The 25,156-nt window shown below is 41.8% G+C and overlaps 1 protein-coding gene across 1 annotated transcript in view; it reads right to left on the bottom strand.

The window, feature by feature from the left end:
- Positions 1-25,156, bottom strand: part of AUH (AU RNA binding methylglutaconyl-CoA hydratase) — a 331,367-nt gene that overhangs the window by 155,267 nt on the left and 150,944 nt on the right. Inside the window, exons 5-6 of the mRNA XM_063457163.1 lie at positions 21,219-21,311; positions 10,130-10,186 (exon numbers count right to left, since the gene is read on the bottom strand). Coding sequence (XP_063313233.1) covers positions 10,130-10,186; positions 21,219-21,311 — 150 coding nt within the window. The remainder of the gene's footprint in view (positions 1-10,129; positions 10,187-21,218; positions 21,312-25,156) is intronic.

Below are 25,156 nucleotides of genomic sequence, written 5' to 3'. Positions count from 1 at the left end.
CGCGAGCTCATTGGTTGAGGGAGTTGCTAGGCAGCTTACCGGTGCCCCCCAGGTGTCATTCCTGAGGGAACACTTGGTAAGCTGCCATATTATTTGTGCATATCTGCTGTTCAGTGCCTATAGAGTGCCTTATAGTCTGCCTGTTACCAAAGTTCTTTTTGTTGATGTGCAGACAGTGTTTTTTGTTTTCAATAGTGCCATAAATCAATACTCATTTTTAAAAAGTGTCAGTTACACTGTGCCTTTCCCACCACACTGTGGAGTACCTGGGTTTTGTTCCCAAAGTAAGCTCTGTAGTTCAAATCAGTATGCAGTCTCAAACTGACAAACAGATTTCTGCCCCCAAGACCTCTGCTACCCCTAGCAAGCAGATTTTAACAGCTCTGCCTACAGGCATTGCGGCCACTAGAGGTGGTGAGGAAGCATCCCAGGACCACGTGAACTCGGAAGAGTTCCAGGCGCTTCTGGATGCTACAATGAATAAGTCAGTGACGCAGGCTATATTTAATGCCATGGGAGTGATGTCTGATACCCTGTCACATACAATTTCCACCGCCATTATGGCATCCGGCAGAACCCCCGGTTCAGCACCCCCTATACCCACTGACAATAAGCCAAAGGTCCCTAGCGGCCGCAAGGCTACGTGCAAATCACACCACCTAACAGGGGTCGCCTCCAAAACTGATATGACGGACAGGTTGCGCCCTGTTGAAACTGAGGACGTGGTGCCCCCACGTAAGAGAGCCCCCCGCCGGGCAAAAACGGTGCGGAGTTGGAAGAGGGCAAAAGCCCTACCTGATTCGTCCGACTCGGATTCGGACTCAGAGGAGGCTTCAGATGGGTCCGAAGCAATCGACCCGATGTATTCAGATAATTCATCCCCTGAACGCAGCGAGACTGCACATCCAGCGATAGACGCTGAGCAAGAAGCGGATGTATCCGCTGTTCTAGACCCCCAAGGGGAACCCCTCTTCGACCCTGACACGTTGCATAATCCGCGCTCAGCGGAATGGTATCCCACATCTCATGTGGCTGTTTATATCGCAACCAGGGTGCGAAAACCCCTTGATAAGACCACCAGGAGTAAACTGAGGGCGGAATGCCCACGCCCCACGGTCCCAGACATGGCCTGCGTAACCCCCGAGGTAGACCCCAAGATCGCCCAGTTCTTGGGCAAGTCGGGATGGAAGGCCAAGAAGGGATTGGACTACTCCCTCAAACACTGCCAGGACAAGGTCCTTGACATTCTCGGGCCTATAGCAAAAATTTTCGACATGGTCGAAACGGCCCTTACTGAAGGGACCCCAATTGATTTGCTGGCCATCAGGGGGTGGATCCAGAGAGGCATTTGCCTAGTTGGAAACGCCAATACTGCATTGGCTACAGAACGGCGTAAAGCCATTTTAATGAAAATTGAGCCAAAATTGATTCATTTGGCAATCTCAGAGCCTGGCACACAGGCAAAAGGTCTCCTATTCGGAGACGACTTTGTTAAGACCCTGGGTACTTATGTAAGCACCTTCACGGCACTGGACAAGGCACAGCATAATATGAAGCGAGTGTTCTCGCAAAAGGTTTTTGGTGGGGCCGGCAGACAGCGGGGCCGTCTGTCCGGCCGCCATTCCCGGCCATCATACCGGGGATACAGAGGCTCCGCCACGACACGGTTCCATCCTCCCGAACCCAGGACACAGTCGCCATTCTTTCCAACCAGGGGCAGGTCATGGCACCCACGTGGACCCAGGGGATCCTCCTATGGCCGTCGGCCTTATGGTGAGTCACTTCCCAGTACGTACCCATTCCTTATCACTGGTGGGGGGGCAGACTGTTGCATTTTCACGATGTCTGGCACAAAATAACCTCAGATGCCTGGGTACTAGAGACCGTTCTAGGTTACCGCATAGAACTCACACAACACCCAATCCAACACTCCGCGCCACATCGGATTATATTTTCACCACAAGACAGAACCCTAGTATCAGAAGAAGTTCGCGCATTGCAGGAGAAAGGTGCGATCTACAAAGTGCCCACTACCACCCCCGGGTTCCTAAGCAATATCTTCTTAGTGCCCAAGAAGGGTGGAGGCATGAGGCCAGTAATAAACCTGCGGCCTCTCAACGCCTTTGTCACATACCATCATTTCAAGATGGAAGGGATACACTGCCTCCGAGACCTCCTAAGACTGGGAGACTGGATGGTGAAACTGGATCTCCAAGATGCATATCTGACGATACCGATCGCAGAAGAGTGTCACCATTTACTCCAATTCCAATGGGAAAACACTATGTGGCGGTTCAGATGCCTTCCCTTTGGCCTGTCCTCAGCCCCGTGGTGCTTCACCAAATTGCTGAAACCGGTAGTGGCTCTTCTCCGCAGCAGAGGTGTACGTATGATCATATACCTCGACGACATGCTGATCATGGCCCACGACACCTTGCTATTGCACCAACATCTACGTTGGACGTCGACCCTTCTGCAAAACCTGGGTTTCATAATCAACTGGGACAAGTCAATCATACAACCTTCACAATCAATAGAATTCCTAGGTTTCGACATAGACGCGATTCACGGAACGCTCAGCCTACCTACCACGAAAGTAAAACTCATAAAGAAGGAAATCCGGCGGACCTTATCACGACCAGTCTTGACTTTACGACAACTGGCCAGGATAATTGGTCCGCTGTCCGCTTCAATACAAGCGATTTTCCCGGGACCCCTCCATTACAGATCCCTGCAACGATTAAAAACGACCCATCTTCGCTTGGGTCAATCTTATTCAGATTCTGTGCCTCTAGACTGCGCAGCAAAAGAGGAATTAGCATGGTGGCTTCAACATATGGAAGCATGGAACGGCAAAGCGATATTCGGAACCACCCCGGATCTCATCATAGAATCCGACGCGAGCAGACTCGGATGGGGCGCTCGTTGTGGTCCCACTTCTACAGGTGGAAAATGGTCCTCAAAGGAAAAGGAACTCCACATCAATGGTCTGGAACTCCTAGCAGGGTCATTCGCTCTCCGGAGCCTCCTCGGATACACAACCAATTGTTCCATACTGTTGCGCATGGACAACATCTCGGCCGTTCGGTACATCAACCACTTGGGTGGCACGAGATCGACAACACTCACGAACCTGGCGAAGGAATTTTGGCATTTCTGTCTGAGCCGCAACATATCAGTACAAGCGGAATACCTTCCGGGGCTCTCCAACACGGTAGCAGACTGGCACTCCAGGCATTTACGAGACAACAGTGCGTGGCAATTGAATCCCTTGATATTCCGACACCTCCAACAACTCTGGGGCCCGATGCACATCGACCTCTTTGCCTCCAGGCTGAATGCTCAACTCCCTTCATTCTTCAGCTGGAGACCGGACCCAGACGCCTTGGCAGTGGACGCCTTCCTACAGGATTGGCCAAACGACCGGCTCTATGCCTTTCCTCCCTTTGCACTCATAGCACGGACTCTCCTACACCTACATCGCTCTCGTACTTCGCTAGTCCTAATAACACCGTTTTGGACAGCACAGCCTTGGTTCCCTTCACTCATGGAAATGTCTATCGACCTTCCCAGACTGATTCCGGGAACCACGGACATATTATCAGACCCGGATGGGAACTCTCACCCACTTTTGATACAAGGCCACCTCAGGCTTCTAGCGTGGCTCCTCTCTGGGGAACCTGGACCCTGTCGGACGTTCCACGAACAACTTTGGAATTACTGGCAAGAGCTTGGGCCCCAGGAACAAGACGATCTTATACTCATGCCTGGAACACATGGCGTAGTTGGTGCGTGGAACAACACGTGGATCCCATACGTGCTCCTGTAAATAACGTCCTGACTTTCCTTACTACCCTGTACGATCAAGGTTTGGCCTACCGCACCATAAATGTGTACAGATCGGCGATCTCAGCCGGCCACAGTGGATGGGAAGGCTTCCCAGCTGGAAAACACATTTTGGTTTGTCGCCTCCTACGAGGTATAAAATTTGCACGACCACCACAACCCCGATATACAACCCTATGGGATGTTAATAAAGTCCTTCGCTTATTGGATGAATGGCCTCCAAACTCGGATCTCACACTCAAGCAAGTGTCCGCTAAATTGGCTATGCTCCTGTGCTTAATTTCATGCAAAAGGGTGTCTGACGTTCGAGCCCTGGACTTCGATGCGCGGTCCTTCACCCCACAGGGTGTCCTGTTTAATATCACCAGACGTACGAAGTCAAAAACCACGTCAGTCTTCTACCCATCATTTCCTCACAACGCTAACCTCTGCCCGGTGGCATGCCTGCAAGAATACGAAAAAAGGACCCAGTCAGTTCGGAACCCTACAATACACGACCTATTCTTGGCATTGAGGAGACCACACCACCCGGTATCCACGGTAACTCTGGCACGCTGGGTGAAATGGATAATGTCGACTGCTGGCATCGATATATCAGTGTATGGAGCACATTCTACAAGAGGCGCTATGGCCTCTAAAGCATTCTCAGCGGGTTGTAAACTGGAGGACCTACTTCGCACAGCTGATTGGTCCCGAGAATCGACATTTAAAGATTACTATTTTCGACCAACTGAACATATCTCCTCTATAATCATCTCACAGCTTTAAACTAGCCTAATACGAGCCTACGTGTCCTTTAATAAAATTACCAGATTTTACTAATTACATGACGTAAAGTCATGATTTTATAAAGGACACGGAGGCGAGTATTAGCCCACCCGACGACAGGTAAGCAAACATACATGCATCTTCCCACCCAACTTACTATAAACAGGTAAGAGTGATTTACATGTTCAAATGCAATGTGATACACCACTAATGTTAAATTTTAATCAGAATTTTTCCTGGATTGAAAGAAAAGTTTTCAGATATTAACGTTTGAACATCTGGTATGGCTTATATGCACGAAAAACGATCTTGGAATATATTTTACCACATATTTTCTCTGTCTCCTACAGCTTAACCCTGTGATGGACCGACCGGGATCATCCCCTGCCCCTAATTACACCGGAAGACTCACCGGAACCCTCTACCGGAGAATATACAAGTTCATGAAGTTTTGTCCTGTTGATGTGTTCAGCTTCGGCGTCAGCTAGAAAGAGGGAGTGGCTTAGGTCACATGAGGGGACATAGTACAAGGAATGATCCCATTGGTTGAGATATCTGGAATGTTATATGGTTAACCCTAAAGGGTATTTTGTTTTGTTATTGCTATATTAAAATACCAATATCCTTTCTTTGCTGCTGAGGAATAAAAGAAAGAGATAAGCCTAATACTCGCCTCCGTGTCCTTTATAAAATCATGACTTTACGTCATGTAATTAGTAAAATCTGGTAATTTTTTTTTTAAATTTGTAGTTCCGCCTCACATTTTAGCTGTAAATGTCATAATACTGTTAGGTTTTACTGCAACAAAATGCACATATTTGTAATCAGCGATGTCTCACGAGTACAACAGTACCCCCCATTAACAGGTTTTATGGTGTTTTGGAAAGTTACAGGGTCAAATATAGAACGTTCCATTTTCAAATTGAAATTTGCCAGATTAGTAATGTTACCTTTGAGACGGTGTGGTAGCCCAGGAATGAGAATTACCCCCATAATGGCATACCATTTGAAAAAGTAGACAACCCAAGGTATTGAACGTGGGGTATGTTTAGTTTTTTTTAGTAGCCACTTAGTCACAAACACTGGCCAAAGTTAGCGTTCATATTTGTTTTTGTGTGAAAAAAGCAAAAAACTAATATTTGGCCAGTGTTTGTGACTAAGTGGCTACTAAAAATGACTGGACATACCCCATTTGCAATACCTTGGGTTGTCTACTTTTGCAAATGGTATGCCATCATGGGGGTAATTCTTATTCCTGGGCTACCATACGGTCTCAAAGGCAACATAACTAATCTGGCAAATTTCAATGTCAAAAAAATGAAATGCAAGCCTTATATGTGACTCTCTAACTTTCCAAAACACCATAAAACCTGTACATGGGGGGTACTGTTATTCTCGGGAGATTTCACTAAACACAAATATTAGTGTTTTAAAACAGTAAAACATATTACAACAATAATATAGTCCATAAAAGTGCCGTTTGTTTGTAAAAAATGCAAAAAACGTCACTTTTACTTAAAATATCATAGTTGTAATACAATTTACCAGTTTTAAACACTAATATTTGAGTTCAGCGAAGTCTCCCGAGTAAAACAGTACCCCCTATGTACAGGTTTTATGGTGTCTTGGAGAGTTACAGGGTCTAATATAGTGCTTGCGAATTAAATTCTCTGCACTTTCTCCCTGTGTTGTCAGGCATGTCAATCAAATTTTAATTAATCAAATGACATAATTATGTTAAAAAATTACTTAAATATACACGTAGAATTTTAATATATATGCATTTATAGGTATATAAATTCTACGTGTATACTAATGTAATCTTTTATGTAATTATATGTATTTATCTCTATATATATATTTGCGGTTATTTGTATTTTATTTGTAGATAGATATATATAGAATGTCATTCTAAGTGTATTCTGTTTCCAATATATATATATTAATAACAAAATACAGTTAGAATGAAATTACATATGAATATATAATTTATTTTATATTTTGTTTCAATATTTTATTTATTTATTTAATTATTTTATTTATTTATTATTGTAATTATGCGTATATATATAATATATATATGTAGATCTATTATATATATAATATATATACATATTATATATATGTAACGTCATTCTAAGTGTATTTTAATATTAATATATATACTAATATTAATATTAAAATACATTACGTATGACGTTACATATATATAATATGTATATATATTATATATATAATATATATATAAAAAGGCATTTAATTTATTTTAGAACATTTTAATATTTTTTTTTTTTACACTACCTACCAGCGGGGGGACTGTCTAATATTTTAGACAGTCCCCCTGCTGGCAGATCCATAGCCAGCTATAGGGGGCCATGTGATCGCTCTTTGAGAGCGATCACATGGCCCCCGGGGGCCTCATTTGCCGGAGGGGGGCCGCCTGGGCTCTCAGACAGCCCCCCAGAAGAGGATCGCGGCGGAGGTGAGTACACCTCTGCTCCTGGGGCTGCAAGCCGTTACGGCGTTCTATGCCGCCGCAACGGCTTTAAAGCCCTTTAAAGCCGCGACGGCATAGAACGCCGTAACGGCGTTAAGGGGTTAAATACTCCTCTTGTAGGTGTCATACTGACATCCAATAAAGAAGATTAGATTTCCTATGGGAAAGCTTGAATGTGCGGATACGCATCAGACCGGAGAGGTAAGCAGCGCAGAGGGTCCTGAAAAAAATTAAGTAATCCCTTAATGTTCTGCACAAATGGGGGAGGGAGGACTTATACATAGCTAGGGGTACTACAGGATTAAAAAGACAGGTTAGTATTCCTAACACTACAGTGTTTCTTTAACAGAATTTTGCCAACCTAGGCCTCAATTTAATTAGAGCCAATGACGTTTATCAGCTCTCGATAAGTTATTTAACAGTTCAGACCAATTACATTACTGATGTTAAAGACTGATCGAGAGCCGATAAATACCTGTACAAATTTTAAAACCAAAGCGAATAGTTATTATTGAAAATATAGGCTTCGGTAATTTCATTTCATCTCTTGAGGACATAATCCACGATCAATGGATTATCATGCCTTATAACACCACATGTGGGGGCATATCTATTAATTAGTGAGCAGCAATTGGCAGTTAGAACCTAGTGACTAGGCAGCAATTGCATTTCTTTGAAACTCACTGATTATGATCGGTGTACAGATTGAGAAAATTTAATTTGCTTTATAAAGCTGCACAGATTGTTTGATGAGAGAGCACCTTTAGTTTTCTAGAAGACATGACAACTAGTATTTACGTAATTTAAAGCAGTCATCACCCAGTATACTAAGTGTAAGGCGGTCCTTTCACTAAGAAATCAATGGTGATATAGAGGGAGCAATTCATAACTAATGATACAATTATTTTAAGACTTAACCAGTAACAAGTAATACTTTCCCATGTAATTTTTTTTTTTTTACTGTATTATTTGACTTTGTCTAAAGGACAGAAATTGAACACTTAGAATGTATGCCGACCACATATTTTCATTGTTGAAAGACTTACTGCTTAGAACATTCCTCTATGGAGAGTAATTTCACAAAAAAATTATGCATCAAAATATTGACATGTTTATCTTACCAGTAACATATGTTCTAGTAAGTACAGTTTCGTAACCTACTTGGTGGTAAGAGGTTTGCAATGCACTTTGTTTCTCAACATGCCCTCTAGCACAAAGAAACATACTTTGCTTAATTTGTCAAATAATCCAAAACCGTCTGGATTCAAAACGATCTGATGTAAAAGTTTAAATCACATAAAACAATATTTTATGTTCAAGTACCTCAAGAAAAAAAAGTACAAATCTAGAAGTGCAAAGTCTATTTAATCCAAAAGGTGGTGATCAAACAGACACATTGGCTCATTAACAAAGAATTATCATCAGGATATGACAAGCTTAGTCACAAACCAATGTTTATTGTGTATCATATGCTTCTCTCAAACTCAACACATTTTATGGAGATGAGAATTTACATCTTTGATGCCTTTTTATTTTAATTGACAGCCAACAAGGACAAACACAAGTGTTGCAATAAATTAAAAAGTGACATATTTCTAATGGGAATGGGAATAAACCTATTTTCATTCTACTTTAATGTAAAATAAAGTAAACCAATTTTATTGGATACGTGAATCAAATCATTTTAAAGGGACACTACGGTCTCCATAACAAACTTAGTTTATATTTATTTCTACAAAACTTGCAAAAGGAGACAATTTGGCATATTCAATATGGGGCATTTATTTATTTTTTTCACTTTGCTAATTCATCACCAATTTCTGCTCAATAAAAGGAACACTGCCTCCCTCCCCAAAATAAAATCACTAATTGAAAAGCCCTAAAGAAAACATGCATGCATTTAATAATGCATTTTTCTATTAGAGGTACACAAAAAAAGATCTCTTGTCTATGGCCTGTTTAAGTCCTTCCCTTTTTTCACAACCCAGACTTGATGTGCCTGTCTAATCACAGACTTGCCAATGCAGGTGCTCCGAGCAATTGCTGTCTCCTGAGTTTAGCTCCACTGTGCTAACCAAAGCAGGAATTAACAGGAACTGTTGTCTGATTGACAGCTGGGGGTGTGTAATTTATAATTGTAACAATCTATATTGAAATCTGCACTTTCCGTAGGACACACTACACACATAAGGCACTTCAGCAAGCTAAAGTGATGCATTTTAATTTTTTACATTTCACATAAGTATAGATATAAGTAAATTTTATAGGCCTTCTGTGAGAGCCCACAAATGTGTATACTGCTCCATCTCCTGAGTACAACACCACCGGACTGGTTTGAGGAATTTACAGGGTTAGACTGGAGAAATAGTAGCATGTAGTATTACTAGATTGTTCATTGTGAAGTAGTCCAGCAATAGCCTTGCACATGCTGAGAGAGAGGCTTCACTTGTAAATTATGCACTGAGCATAACGGACATAGGCTGTAGATCAAAGCAGGAATCTATAGTCTAGGATGCCTAGCAAGAAGATGTCTGAGGCACACAGCTTTCACAGCTCCCCAATAAACAGTGTTTGATTAGACTAGTGTCATCTGACTTGATGACACCAAAAGGGGCAGAGTTAACTGCCGCGAAGAAACTGATGGCTGTGTTAGAATAATGCAAGTAAATGATTCGTTTTAGAAAATTTGATTATGTAAAGGGGTTTCAAACACATAAATAATGCCTTTGGCACAAAATATTTAACGAAAAGAAAGTTTATTAACAGAGTACAGTATACCTTTAATACCTGGATGTCTGTATTTCACTGTGGAAGTGTGGAACCGTATCACAATTTCGAAATTCTCAGTGACATACACAAACACAGCAAAATAATTTTAAGATTTAGTTTTTTGAATTCAAATAAATAAATACATATTAAAGTAACAAAACAAATTGACTCATTTTGACTGAATTTTGGCACTTTTGTCTCAAATACAATTTCAACATTAAAATGTTTCTGAAATTTGCTTTATCCTACCTGCTCCAGGAATAATGGCCAGTTTTGTTTCAACCAATCCCATTTTAGCAGATGAAGCTAGAAAGAATAAGTAGGAGTTAATAGGTCTTTCAAAAACAGTGCTTACCTAAATAAACATGTGAACACACAGGCAGAGAATAACTATTTAGGCTCGGTCGTGGAATATGTAAACAAGTGGTTGTTTAGAAGACTGTATAAATGATGAGAATCTTTTCCAGTTAACCCCTTAAGGACTGAGCCAAATGTACACGTTGTAATTAAAACAAAACGTAAACAAAACCTGGCATTTGCGCTATATGTCTGTTCAACCGTAATTCACCTTTTTCATATTAAGTGCACCCACACTTATTATATATCATTTTATTCAGAGGAAACAGGGCTTTCATTTAACACCAAATATTTAGCTATGAAACATAATTTAACATGAATAGGAGAAAGAGGGGTGGAGCCTGACTGTCAAGCTGTGCAGATGTGTGTCGCGTGAGCTCCTGCACTGGGAACATTGTTATCTTAATTTACTGCAGTCAGACAAACAATTTCTAAACAAAACCGACAAGAAAGTAAAGGGTAGTCTTTGGCATACTGATCGAGACCAAATTTGGTGATACCCTCATCCTGATTGCCTGACTTACCCCTCTGCGGCCTAAGTGCACGGATGGCAGTGGAGAGACGGCCGCTCTCTGCTGCGGATACAGCCTCACTACGACATCCCTGCTCCCCACTCCCCCCCCCCCCCCCCTTTGGACCAGCAGAGGTTATCCCGGTCCCCAAAGGGGCACTGCTTAAGTCCTCCTGAAACCTCTCACAAACCTGCTGGCACCTTGGGGCAGAGAGGCCTACTCGAAACAAAATGGCCACCACGCTGAGACCTACACCCACAGCGGTCGACTTAAACCCGCCAACATACATGGATATCTTCCTACAAGCTTTTGACAAAATATATTGCCGATTCTGGGACAAGCACTACACCTAGACACCTACCTCTGCTCCTCAAGCCCTGGCTGAGGTCACCCAGAGGTGCCGATCACCTGTCCTCGCATCCCCACACGTGTGCGGCACTTCCCCACAGGAACTGCACAGAATAAAAGGCGCAACAAGCAATCCAGGCGGAAGTTCACTCTGTGCAAGTTAGACCTACAGTTCGGCTGAGACTCACCCCGCCAAGGGCGATGTACATCGCTCCATCCTCACCGTGACCTTTACGGTCCGACGGATTACACATCACAACACCAAACAAACCCAGCAGGCCACTTACATCAACAGCAGTGTTGGACTCAGGGACGTGGAGCAACGATAACCTCCAAGGCCTGGAGCTGAAATTGCAGAGACCTGTGGCAATCTTGACTCACTGCATACAGGCAACAGGCCACCCACCAAGCCCTGACATACCTCATGGAGGTGAGAGGAGAACACACATGCCTCCCGGCAGCGATATACAGCGACCATCACAAGTTCCCAATATTGGGCATCGGCTGATACCGGACTCACTACTCCAGGCTTGTGACATGTTTCATACAAGTGTTTTTCTCATGCCATTTGCTCACAACCTGCATTTCTAAGTCTTTTCATACCATTCAGTCTACCTGTTAGCAACGACCTTACGTATTTGATCTTATTTGACCACACTCTACCTGTGCACAGTGCATTAACATAGTGGAGAATGGGGACCCAGTGGTCTTCTAATCTTGGCCATCCAGTTTGTTAAACAATACTTGTATATGCCAGTATGTCCCTTATTGCAAACCCTAGCCTATAACCTAATGCACATACCAATCTTGTCTACCCATCCAGGGTACTTATTGTCAGTTTGAAGCTAATGTTTTATTATTTGTTTTACTCTACCAAGACGATATAGCTACTATTTCTTGTGTTACCATTTCTATTAAAAAAAAACATAAGAGTGTAGCATATCTTGACGTTTAGCGTGTATAACACATGTCATGTCATTCATTAATATTGATCTGTGATCTGTGAACTTAACTCTGCACTTTGAAAAATGAAGAACTAAAAAAAAATGGGAGAAAAGATTTTTTTGATTTTTTTTAGTTCTACATGACATTTTAACTGTTAATGTCATAATACCGTTTGCTTTTACTGCAATAAAATACAAATATTTGTATTCACACGTGTAAAACAGTACCCCCGATGTACAGGTTTTATGGTGTTTTGGGAAGTTACAGGGTCAAATATAGCATGTTACATTTTTCAGTTATTAGTGTTTCAAAAATATTAGTGTTTCAAAACAGTAAAACATATCACAACAATCATATCATCAGTGTAAGTGCCATTTGTATGTGAAAAATGCAAAAAATGTCACTTTCACTGACGATATCATCGTTGTAATACATTTTACTGTTTTGAAACACTAATATTTGTATTTAGCTTTGTCTTTCGAGTAAAACAGTACCCCCCATGTACAGGTTTTATGGTGTCTTGGAAAGTTACAGGCTTAAATATAGTGCTAGCAAATTAAATTCCCTGGACTTTCGGCCTGGGTTATCAGGCAGGTCCCGCATATTGTAATTAATAAAATGACCTAACTATGTAAAAATATTACATAAATATATACGTATAATTATTATATATACATATATATATATATATATATATAAATAAAAAGTAACTCCTGCACTCACGCTTTAGTGTCCCTTAATGACTGGGTGCAAGCGAAAGACGGCTGTTTTATCCATTCATCCAAGTAGGTAGCTGCACTCACGGATTATAAAAGTCCAAAGTTTATTGAAAAAGGTTAAAAAAAAAAAAACCTATATATAACACAGAAATCAGGCACTCTACCTTTAAGAAGCTGACGAAAATAGAGCCGGTGCTGCACAGCGTAAATGGATATACAAAACAATGAAGAGAGCACTCCAGAGGATTTGTAGAATAGATATAATATATTCGTTCAAAGTGATTGACGTTTCGACCCAAGAGGTCTTTATCAAGATGCAAATACAAGAAAATAAATTGTATATATAGGACATGAATAATAGTGAAGGTAATCACTTACCCAGTGCAGGTGTGGACCCCAAATCCCTAAGTGAACGCTGTGCTGTGATCGCGTGTGTGTACCCGGCATGAGCGTGGTGACGTTATCATGCCGCGACAGAGAGGTCGGAAGAGCATCCGGTTACTATAGTAATGCGGTATGCAAACAAAGTTAATGCTAGTAAAGCGTGCGTTTAAATGAACATGTAGTAAAACTAAAATAAGCAAGGAGGATGAATAAAGAGATGTGCTGGCAGTATATGAATAACCAGTCTGTTAGATTGTTCGATGAAAAAATGATGAACAAGCCCAAACCAATAGAGCGGTAGATAAGTGGATGGGAAAGAAGTGAAAGGAAAAGGGGTGTGAATATGGTAGAGCGTGTGTGAGGAGTGAGAAAGATGGGAGAAAAGAGGTGACCCTATAAACCCCCTGTTCCAAATTATTATGCAAATTATATTTTTCTCATTTACCTAAATAATTGATGTAAATAACAGTCAGCATAATTCTCATGTTTTCAACTATTAAGAGTACAATTAAAATTTTATTGAACAAACCTCCTAATGATAACTGTATTTTTTTTTTTTAAACATAAAAAAAACTTACAATGCACTGTTCCAAATTATTACCACAGTAAGTTTCAAAACACTTTCTAGGTTGTAAAGAACTGAAAATTATCATTTGTTGTGTTTGCTGCATATTTACTGAAATCAAAAGCTATTTCAATCAAACTTATAACAACATTTTAACTTTTTAAACATTTGAACAGGTCACGTTACATTTTAACATAGGACCCCTTATTTGATAGCAGCTTCACAAGTCTTGCATCCATTGAACTTGAGTTTTTGGACAGTTTCTGTTTGAATTTGTTTGCAAGGTGTTAGAATAGCCTCCCAGAGCTGCTGTTTGGATGTAAACTGCCTCCCACCCTCATAGATCTTTTGCTTGAGGATGATCCAAAGGTTCTCAATAGGATTGAGGTCAGGGGAGGTTGGAGGCTACACCATGACTTTCTCTCCTTTTATCCCCATAGCAGCTATTGATGCAGAGGTATTCTTTGCAGCATGAGATGGTGCATTGTCATGCATGGTGACAAGATGATTTTATTACGGAAAGAATAGTTCTTCCTTCTGTACCAGGGAAGAAAGTTGTCAGGCAGAAACTCCACATACTTTGCAGAGGACATCTTTACACCTTCGGGGACCCTAAAGGGGTTGACCAGCTCTCTTACCATGCTTCCGGCCTTAAACATGACTCCACCACCGCCTTGCTGATGTCGCAGCCTTGTTGGAACAGGGTGGCTGTCCACCAACCATCCACTACTCCATCCATCTGGACCATCCAGGGTTGCACGGCACTCAACAGTGAACAGGACTGTTTGAAAATTAGTCTTCATGTATTTTTCTGCCCAATGCAGCCATTTCTGCTGGTGAGCATTGGTTAGTGGTGGCCAAATAGAAGGTTTATGCACAGTTGCAAGACTCTGGAGGACTCTACACCTTGATGTCTGTGGGACTCCAGAGGCACCAGCAGCTTTAAATATCTGTTTGCTGCTATGTAATTGTATTTTAGCAGCTGCTCTCTTGATCCGATGCATGGATCTGGCAGAAATCTTCCTCAATGTGCCTTTATCTGCACAAACCAGTCTGTGCTCTGAATCAGCCACGAATCTCTTAATAGTGCGATGATCACGCTTAAGTTTTCGTGAAATAGCTAATGTTTTCATACCTCGTCCAAGAGGTGAGGGCTATGTATAATCATATATACATATATAACCAATAAATCCATAAGTAGTATGGCAGAACAATAATACAACCAGCAAACTATTTGCATATGGCTAGTATTTAGGCAAAGAAGAACAAAAAAATTCAAGATAGATATATCAGTGCATTCCATACACAAACACACTCTGCATCACACACACAAACTGCACACACACACACACACTACATTCATACACACACACTGCATTCATTATATACACACACTGTAAATAAATATTCAAATAATGTAATTTTGGGGGGATATAAATTTATTTACAAATTTACCAGTAGCTGCTGCATTTCCCACCCTAGTCTTATACTCGAGTCAATAAGTTTTCCCAGTTTTTTTGGGGTAAAATTAGGGGTCTCGACTTATATTCGGGTCGAATAATACTCTAGTATATATGGTATATATAATTTTTTACAATTATTTTTATTTATAGTGATATATACGTACATTTTAAAGGACTTACCAGTACAGACTGTAAGTTTTTTTTTTGTTTTTTTTCTTTTGATTTATATTTCGTTGCGCACTTTATTGAATAAAGCACTTTTTAACCTCTACTGCGTACCTGTGACTGCAATCAAAGGAGGATATTTTATATACAGAGGAGGGAGTAGGACCTCTTACATCCCACAAAGCTGAATATCTGAGCCTAATATCTATTGGCTCCTTACTTGTGAATGTAAATGTATCGGAATTTTGGCACTTTAACTATAAGTTCAAACGATATTGCACTATTATCTGTCTTTTGTGTTTTATTGTAGGAGTTTTACCTAACAGAAAGACTTGTTCCTGTGTGTGCATGTAAGATACTCCGTCTAATATATACTTGTGATATATATGTATATACTTATGTATATAGATATATATTATTTCGTTCTACGTGTATTTTGATATCATTATATATTTATTTAATTATTTAGTTTTTATTATTTTGTTACGTATATACATATTTATTTATTTTATATTATAAATATATATAAAATTAGAAAAAAACAAAAGCCTTGCGCACTCCTGCTTACAAAAATTTAGAACCCGGTGCTAGATTGCACTAGACATGCAGAACAGAACAAAATCAGCACTCCCAGGATTTTTAAATAAAACTTATTTTTACTCCAAAATATAGACGTTTCAGTTCCTACCAGGAACTTTCATCAGGATAACAAACATCGTTTCAACATATATATTTAATCAATATCATTCTACGTGTATGTTGATATTAATATATATATATATATATATATATAAAATTATACATATATTAATATTAAAATACACTTAGACAGTGTATGTGTATGCATGTGTGTGTGTGTGTGTGTATATATATATATATATATATATATATATATATATATATATATATATATTTGAAGGCTTGGCCTGTAGTTGTGGGAGGGGCTTGAATTCCCTTTCAAAGGGCTACCAATCCACTCCCACCTTACCGTTACTGGTCTGGCGAGTCTGAAACTTTTACTTCCGGTTCAGACCGCCATCTTGGATTTTTCTTACCTGTTTCCTCGTGGTCTCCTGGTCCGGTGCTCTCCTGGGTGGTCCGGTGCTCCCCTGGCTCTCCTTCCCGCCGCCGACGTCCACACAGCTCGTTCGTTACTTGCCGCCGCAAAAAACGTAAGTTAGGCCCGCCATAAAGCAACCGCTGCAAACTTCCCGGCTTTACACGGCGGAGCCCCGTTCGTTTCAACCCGCGTTCGGTACTTTTCGTTTAAATACAGCACGCCACTCGGCTAAATTGTTCATATTTAATTGTTCAAGATCTTGAGGAAGACCCTGTAGGGTCGAAACGTCGATCTGATGATGTAAACCTTTTTTTGGGAAATAAATACCTATTGATCAATTACTAAGACCGGAGAGTGCATCTCTTATTGCTCTATATATATCTTCTAACGTGGGATAGCACCAAGGCAACAAAACTACCTAATTGAGACAGGGTGAGTGCCAAGCTACCTATTTTTTCATATATATATATATATATATATATATATATATATATATATACACACACACACACACACACACACACACACACACACACACATACTTAGATCATAATATATAATATATATATGATCTAAGTATATATAATTTTATTTTAACTTTCATTTTACTTTTTACAGGCAGCAGGGGGACTACCTGTCATTCCAGGCATTCCCCCCTGCTGACACTGCTATGGACGGCTATTCCGCCCATGTGATCGTGAGGTCCTCGCAATCACATGGCCCGAGAGGGCCGGAACCGCAGCAGTGGGACTCCCTGGGATGCCAGGAAAGTCCCCCCACCGCGATAAGCAGGTAAGTACAAAGGACAGAAGGGACATGCTATGCCACCCACCAGCATTTAGAGCCGGGTCCCCAAGGATAGCATAGCACGCCCGCCGTCCTTATGGGGTTAAAGGGATTCTATAGTGCTAGGAAAATAAAGTTGTTTTCCTGGCACTGTAGCCTTCTTGAGTGCCCCCCCTCCCTCACACCCCACCTTTTACAGTGCTGAAAGGGTTTAAAACCCCTTCAGTCACTTACCTGAATCCAGCACCAATGTCCCCTCGGCGCTGGTTCAGTCTCCGCACTCAGTCCTCCCCCGCCGACGGGAGAAACCTAATATGCATGCTCGGCAATGGTTTTTTTGTTGTTTTTGTTTACGTTTTGTTTTGATCACAACGTGTACATTTGGCTCAGTCCTTAAGGGGTTAAGGGTCTGAGTATTTTCTGAATGCAAAGTAGCAACATGCTCCATTTTCTTTTCAATTTATATTAAAGAGGTAGCAATTACATCAAAAGCCAGCTCTGACAACACAAAGCCAGGCTAATCATTGCAAATGAAGAGGAAAAACTAAATTATTATTTAATATCTCCTCATCTCTGCATGCTGGCTGTTAGATGCAAGGGACAGAGCTTATAACAATCACTAAGATGGAGGTGCCCAACTGCAGGATAAGTGACAGGTGTGTGGCCAACATAAGGTGTAAATGAATGACACCATAGACAAATTTGACTGTTAAGACTCATATAAAAGCTTATTGAACAACAAACAAACCAAATAAACTATGAAATATACTGTATGAAAATGTTATTTTGCTATACTCTACTGTTCAATTAAGTTTAATTAATCAAGTTGTGGTTACATAATGAGAATATTCAAGTAATCATCCATTGTAAAACTGACCTTAACTCTAAAATGCTTGAAGACTAATTAATGAAAATGTTTCAATAACAGAATGTTTCTTCTCCTCGCTGGGAATTTTTGTACACATATAAACTAAACAAACTTTATGTGCTTCTGCAGTCATATGCCTTTAATTTTAATTTTAATTTAATTTTAAAATCATTCTTATTTTTCCTTTTATTTTGAATTGTATTTGTATTTACCAAAAAACAGATAACTTGGGGTCTGGTTGGTGTTTCCATCTTCCAAACTCCCAGTTAGAGTGCAGCGCTATGTCTATATGTGAAAGATATGTGCTTATATATACGCGTGTACAACTCACTCCTCTTTGTAAGCTTATTGGGAGGTGTATATAGAAAACAAAGAAAAGATACAAATAATGGTACAATATTGTATGTATTAGCCAAAAGTGATTTTGTAATTTGTGAGTTTAAAGGACCACTCTAGGCACCCAGACCACTTCAGCTTAATGAGGTGGTCTGGGTGCCAGGTCCTTCTAGGGTTAACCCATTTTTTCATAAACATAGCAGTTTCAGAGAAACTGCTATGTTTATGAATGGGTTAAGCCTTCCCCCCTATGTCCTCTAGTGGCTGTCTCATTGACAGCCGCTAGAGGCGCTTGCGTGCTTCTCACTGTGATTTTCACAGTGAGAGCACGCCAGCGTCCATAGGAAAGCATTATGAATGCTTTCCTATGTGACCGGCTGAATGCGCGCGCAGCTCTTGCCGCGCGTGCGCATTCAGCCGACGGGGAGGAGAAGAGGAGGATCGGAGGAGGAGAGCAGGAGGAGATCTCTCCGCCCAGCGCTGGAAAAAGGTAAGATTTAACCCCTTTCCCCTTTCCAGAGCCGGGCGGGAGGGGGTCCCTGAGGGTGGGGGCACCCTCAGGGCACTCTAGTGCCGGGAAAACGAGTATGCTTTCCTGGCACTAGAGTGGTCCTTTAAGGTCTGTTAATGTATGTAATTATATAAATATATATTCATATATTGATATCTTCGTCTTGTACCCTCTGTTAGATTTATGTTCCTTTATGTACCCTTTGTGTTCATTAATGGCTCTTTACCATTAGATATATTTTTTATATGGTTTTTAATGTGCTATACTACAGTGGCGTCACTAGGATTGGTGTCACCCGGTGCGGTAACTCACGGTGTCACCCCAACCCTCTTAATAATGTGGGTTTTTTTTGTTTTTTTTTTACTAATGTAACTCCTAAATCATAACTCCCATCAGGGCCGGTGCAAGGATTTTTGCCGCTATAGACAAACAAAAATGTGCCACCCCCTCATTTGCTCTGCCCACCATGTGACATCACAATACCCAATCCCATATGACCTGCCATATGAGTTAACGCCAGTGCTGCACACAGTGTCTTTTCTCTGAAAAGGCAGTGTGTTTACATTAAAAAGCCTGCAGGCACAGGGTATTGACACCAGAACCACTACATCAAGCTGTAGTGGTTCTGGTGACTATAGTGTCCCTTTAATGCAAATTAGAGATTAGTGAGACTACTTACCACCAGATACGGACAAGAGGTTGATGATAGGCTCAGGCTGAAATCTGGCTCCACTTGTCATTTGTAGAACAGGCTCTCTGGAGACTGTTTGTAACTCTGCTCACAAAAATCAACAAAACAGGAAGCAGCTCCATGTTTTGAGGCCCCTTACACAGCTCAAGGTCTGGGCCACCAGGACCTGACCGTGAGTATGCCTACAAGGCCCGCCCATAAGTCCACCTACATGGCCCACACCAGAGTTCGCTCACAGGGAGTGGAGTGTATGTGTGTAAGGGATAGGTTATGTGTTATTGTAGAGGATGTAATGTGTGTGTGTGTTCTTATGGAATGTAGTGTATAGGAATACCAGTTTGTGCACGGGATGTAGTGTGTGTGTGTGTGTGTGTGTGTGTGTGTAAGGGATAGAAAGCAGTGTGTGTTTGTGTATAAGGAAGGTATCTTCCCCCCATCCCTCCTGTAAACTCACACAAAGAATAATGCAGCGCCCATCTTGTCCCCCCCCCTTAGAGCCATCCCACCCATTTTTTACAGAATATCCTTCTCTGTGATTATATTTCATTTTAAAGTTATTTTACTTCCATATACAAGCAATCTCTTGCACTATTTCAGCTATCTTATGTATACTGTATTATGATTTGTGCAATGTTTAAGTTAAACAAATGTTGGTCACATGATTGATGACATCATCTGACCGTTTTTTTTTTTTAAAAAAATGTCAGTTATTCAAACAAGATAGGTTTCATACACTGTAACATTTTGAAAAAGCCTAACTCTAGGTGAAAAGCGTTTGTGTTTTATTATCTATTTTATACCATACTTTGCTTTAGTTGTCTCCAAATAAAATGAGTATTTTTTTATACAATTTGGAGCTCTTTTGACCTACCATTGAAAATTTTATCCAGAGGACTAATGCAGCAATATTCTTGGTGGGGATTATACCACCTATGCCTATTAGGATTGAGCAATGCCTATATTTGCTCTCCGCTTGTAAGACCTCTTTTTATCCGTTTTTATTATACATACAGAGAGCACTACTCCCTATATACTGAGGATATCTGCCTGCTGGATTGTTGCACACTACAAGAATACTCCAATTATGAAAGACGCCCCCAAAGACGCACAAGGAACGTCAACATATCCACAGACGGGGATTATACCGTCCAGGCGCATAAATCTGGAGCTGATCATAAGCGGATTCGAGAACAACACTACAGGCGCTTCTTCCCTGCACTCCCCTTACAACAAAATGAAGTTGTGGAAAAAACACAAAAACAAGTATTTCACCCACATACCAAAAGCACTTTAAAGATTAGCAATCATACTGAACTTTTAATGGAATACTCTAATCACCAGAACTACTACAGTTTGCTGTTGTGGTTATGGTGTCAGCAGTGTCTTGGCATCCTCCCCATTGCAGTTTTAGCTTCGACTTTTAACCTGGGGTCGCCAGGCTCAGCATCCTACCTCCACTACAATAGCCATAAACTCCTAAGAAGGAACTAATCCCTGCAATGCCTTTCTTGTAGGGGTTGCGATGCTTGGAGTGTTCCTTTACTCTACGGGTGCACTAAATTACACATGCATAATTAAAAGTTTTCGAACAAAAGTATATTAACTCAATGTCAATTTAAAGGTCTTACCTGCCACAATGATGTCACAGGCCAATGCCATCTCAAGTCCACCTCCTAAAGCAACTCCATCCAAGGCAACAATGGTCGGCATTGGAAGATTTGCTGAAAAATAAGAATGGTAAGAGGTCATTAAAAGTTTTGTGTATGTCATTATATGTACAGATACATATTTTTCCATCTAGGGGACATGCTTGGTACTTTTTTTTTTTCACTTCCCTTAACTTAATTGCTTTAACTGAAACGTGGCTCTCTCCTTCTAACACAGCTACCCCTGCCTCATTATCCTATGGTGGTCCACAGTTTACACAGAACCCAAGAAAGTCTGACAGTAAAGGTGTCGGTGTAGGGTTTCTCCTTTTACCTCACCGCTCCTTCAAAATTCTACCCACCCACCTCCCCCGCCCCCTTCCTTCTAAATTTTATGTCAAGACAGGAGGCTTCATATTTGCTTATCTTTCTTTACTGTAACTCCCAGCAGCAAAGAAACAGTTAACAGTAAGTAAAAATTTAACCAATCAGAGTGCACAACAGAGTATGTCCAGCTATCAGGCTCCTCCCAGCTCCTCTTTCTTTGCTGCTAGCCTCCCAGGTGAGTCTATTCCAATAACAGCATGTAATCAATTTCTAAATATATATATATTAGCAATGGTCTAATTTATTTCCATTTAAAATTATATTGCTTTATAGCTCATTCCTTGTAAGTAGTCAATAGTACTTTACATGTAATGCCAAAACTGTCACTTTAATTAAAACACTACCGCCGTCTGCAGCTCCTGTCACATCCGAAACACATCGGATTACTGACAGGAGCCACGTCGGTAACCTGATCGCAGCTTCTGGCTGGCTGCCATATTCGGGCGGTAACACCGCCGGTATTGCCGCATTTGTTTCCCCTACCGTCACCATAGCGACGGGTCCGTCCTTCCGCGGCCATCTCCTTCCCTCTGCATTGCGCGGGCTTTTTCCCGCGCTTCCTCTCCGGCCATCACGTCAGTTGCAACAGGGTGATGTTCAAACGGCTCTCCGGCGCCGCCTTCTGGTTGTCAGGTAAGTTGCATTTAAAACAAACATACATGTTATGTATACACCGAATTAAACAGCACTTAGCTGTTACATTTCTTTTTATTAAAGTGCCTTCACTTTGTTTTATTTTCAGATTGCCATTGAAAATCTAAAATCCTTGCATAAGAGGGTGACCCCCTCTATTCTAAATAATATTGTCTCAAGAGGGTGACCCCCTCTATACTATATTTGTCTGCCTCATTATAGAGGGTGACCCCCTCTGAAAAGAATATTAATATTGCCTGAAAATTACTGAGGGTGACCCCCTCTACTTCATAAACCATTTTTTGCCTCCAAAAGGGTGACCCCCTTATTAATCTATACCGCATGTTATTTGTGGGTGACTCCACGCTCAATTGGTGACTGACACCACTCTTGATACAACGCTTTGCGTTACTTTACCGAAAACAAGTCCACCGCCTATTGAATTATTTATTATATAAAAAAAAAAAAAACTAAAAAAAACTAAAAAAAAATACATTTCTTAGTGGTGACCCCACTTTACCAACTATGTCCGATTTACCTGAACCCGCAGTCCCTGCGGAGCTCAAAGCTTGGCTATATAACGCCATTGCGGACTCTATTCCAAAAGCCTTAGCAGCTATCCACGATCAGTCAAAATCTACCTCTAGAGCTCCTTTTGTGCATTTGTCAGACTCGGAAGAGTCAAAAAGCTCAGACCATGAGGAAAACCCCCGCAAACGCCCCTGGAAGGGCGATAGTGCTACCGCCGGTAAAGGCAAAGCACCGGCTAAGACGCCTAAATTATCCATTCCAGATAATAACCCCAACTATAACCGGGATCCATTAGAGGGTTCCACCTCCAACCTGCAACTTCAAGTCATTGACGAATACTGTGCAGGGTATTCAGACGAGGATTTTCCCTCTCACGAACTAAATGAACCCCCCTCTGACTCTAACCCCATTTCGGAGGAGGTCTTACTAGATACCCTTGGCCGTCCCCTGTTCGACCCTAGGTACATCAAACACCCACGGTCGACTGAGTGGACCCCCCCAGACCACATCGCTAAATTCTGCAGGATGTGGCTACGGAAACCTTTGGAAAAGGAAGTGAGAGCTAAACTAAAAGCAGAATGCCCACGACCTTTTATCCCAGACAAGGTAGCTGTTACCCCAGAATTTGACCCCTTGCTGGTCACCTTTCTATACAAATCCGGGAAAGATCCCCGTAAGGGTTTGGAACAAGGCCTGAAGGCAACTCAAGACAAGATATTGGATATAGCGGGACCGCTTATCCAAATATTCAGCATTGCGGATGAGGCTTTGGCAGGTGGCACTTTAGATGCGCACATGGTGCGTGAATGGGCACAAAGGGCATTATGCCTACTTGGCAATGCCAACGTAGCAATGTCAACCGAAAGGCGGAAAGCCGCCCTATACAAAATTGACTCAAAGCTCGCCGAACTCGGCACTAAAGAGCTTGGCCCTGAGGCAAAAGGCATGCTTTTTGGAGACAAATTTATTAAGGAGTTGAGCAAACACGTTGCGGTGTTTACAACGCTTACCAAAGCGCAATCCTCCTTACGCAAGGTGTTTAGGACCCAACGTTTTTCTGGGAGAGCCAGCCATTACAGAGGCCGGTCGGCTGGCAGAGCTGCCTTCACGGGCTACAGGCCTCGACCTTCCGAACACTGGAACTCGGGCAATACCCGTTTCCATCACAGATCCTTCTTCCCATCTCGTGGCTCTATTAGAGGACGTGGATCCGCTTCCCTCCGCGGTCGCACTCCTACAGGTAATGGACTCTCATTTTTCTCATATACCTATAGCAGGTCGATTAACCCATTTTTCCCAACAGTGGTCTCGACTCACACAAGACCCGTGGATCCTACAGACCGTGTCTGGCTTCCACCTAGAGTTCACAGAGAACCCAGTTCAAGTTGCTTTACCTACCCCCCTCAAAATGTCTCAAATAGACGACATGTCCCTTCAGGTCGAGCTCGACGACCTTATCACCAAGGGTGCCATCGAACAAGCACCCAGCCCACGAGGTTTCGTGAGCAACATGTTTCTGGTCAAGAAAAAGTCGGGCGAGTTCCGACCAGTCATCAATTTAAGAGAACTGAACAAATTCATCAAATACAGACATTTCAAGATGGAGGGCATCCATCTACTACGGGACCTCCTCTGCGAGGGAGACTGGTTCTCCCGCTTCGACCTCAAGTATGCATACCTCACAGTACCAATCACACCAGAACACCGCACCTTCCTCCAATTCCATTGGCGCAAAACACTATGGCAGTTCACCTGTCTCCCCTTCGGACTGTGCTCCGCACCTTGGTGTTTCACCAAACTAATGAAACCGGTGATGGCACTACTCCGTTCACAAGGGATTCGGTCCATCATTTACTTGGACGATATCCTCCTTATGGCTCAAGACGAGGAGACTCTACGTCTCCATACAGATATGACTTCGGCTCTCCTCCAGAATTTGGGTTTTGTCATCAACCTTCAAAAATCTTCTCTAACGCCGTCTCAGACAGTCCAGTTTCTGGGATTTCAGATAGATTCGATTCAGGCAGTCCTCCAACTCCCTACCACAAAAATCAAAACCATAAAAAAGGACATCCGGAGACTGCTGGTTTCACCATATCTCCGACTCAGGGATTTAGCCCGCACAATAGGACTACTCTCCGCTTCAATCCAGGCAATATTTCCAGCCCCACTTCACTATCGGGCAATGCAACGTTTGAAAACACACTACTTACGTCGTTCAACATCTTACGAACAACAGATTTTTCTCACAGACGAAGTACAATTGGAACTCCACTGGTGGCTTCAACATATGGAAGCCTGGAATGGAAGGGCTATCTTCGGCCGACAACCGGATTTCATTCTGGAGTCAGACGCCAGCCTCCTCGGAT

The sequence above is a fragment of the Pelobates fuscus genome, chromosome 5 (genome assembly GCF_036172605.1).
Source record: "Pelobates fuscus isolate aPelFus1 chromosome 5, aPelFus1.pri, whole genome shotgun sequence".
Lineage (NCBI taxonomy): Eukaryota > Metazoa > Chordata > Amphibia > Anura > Pelobatidae > Pelobates > Pelobates fuscus.
Note: the sequence above shows the minus strand (reverse complement) of the source record. Positions and strands in the feature narration are given on the sequence as shown.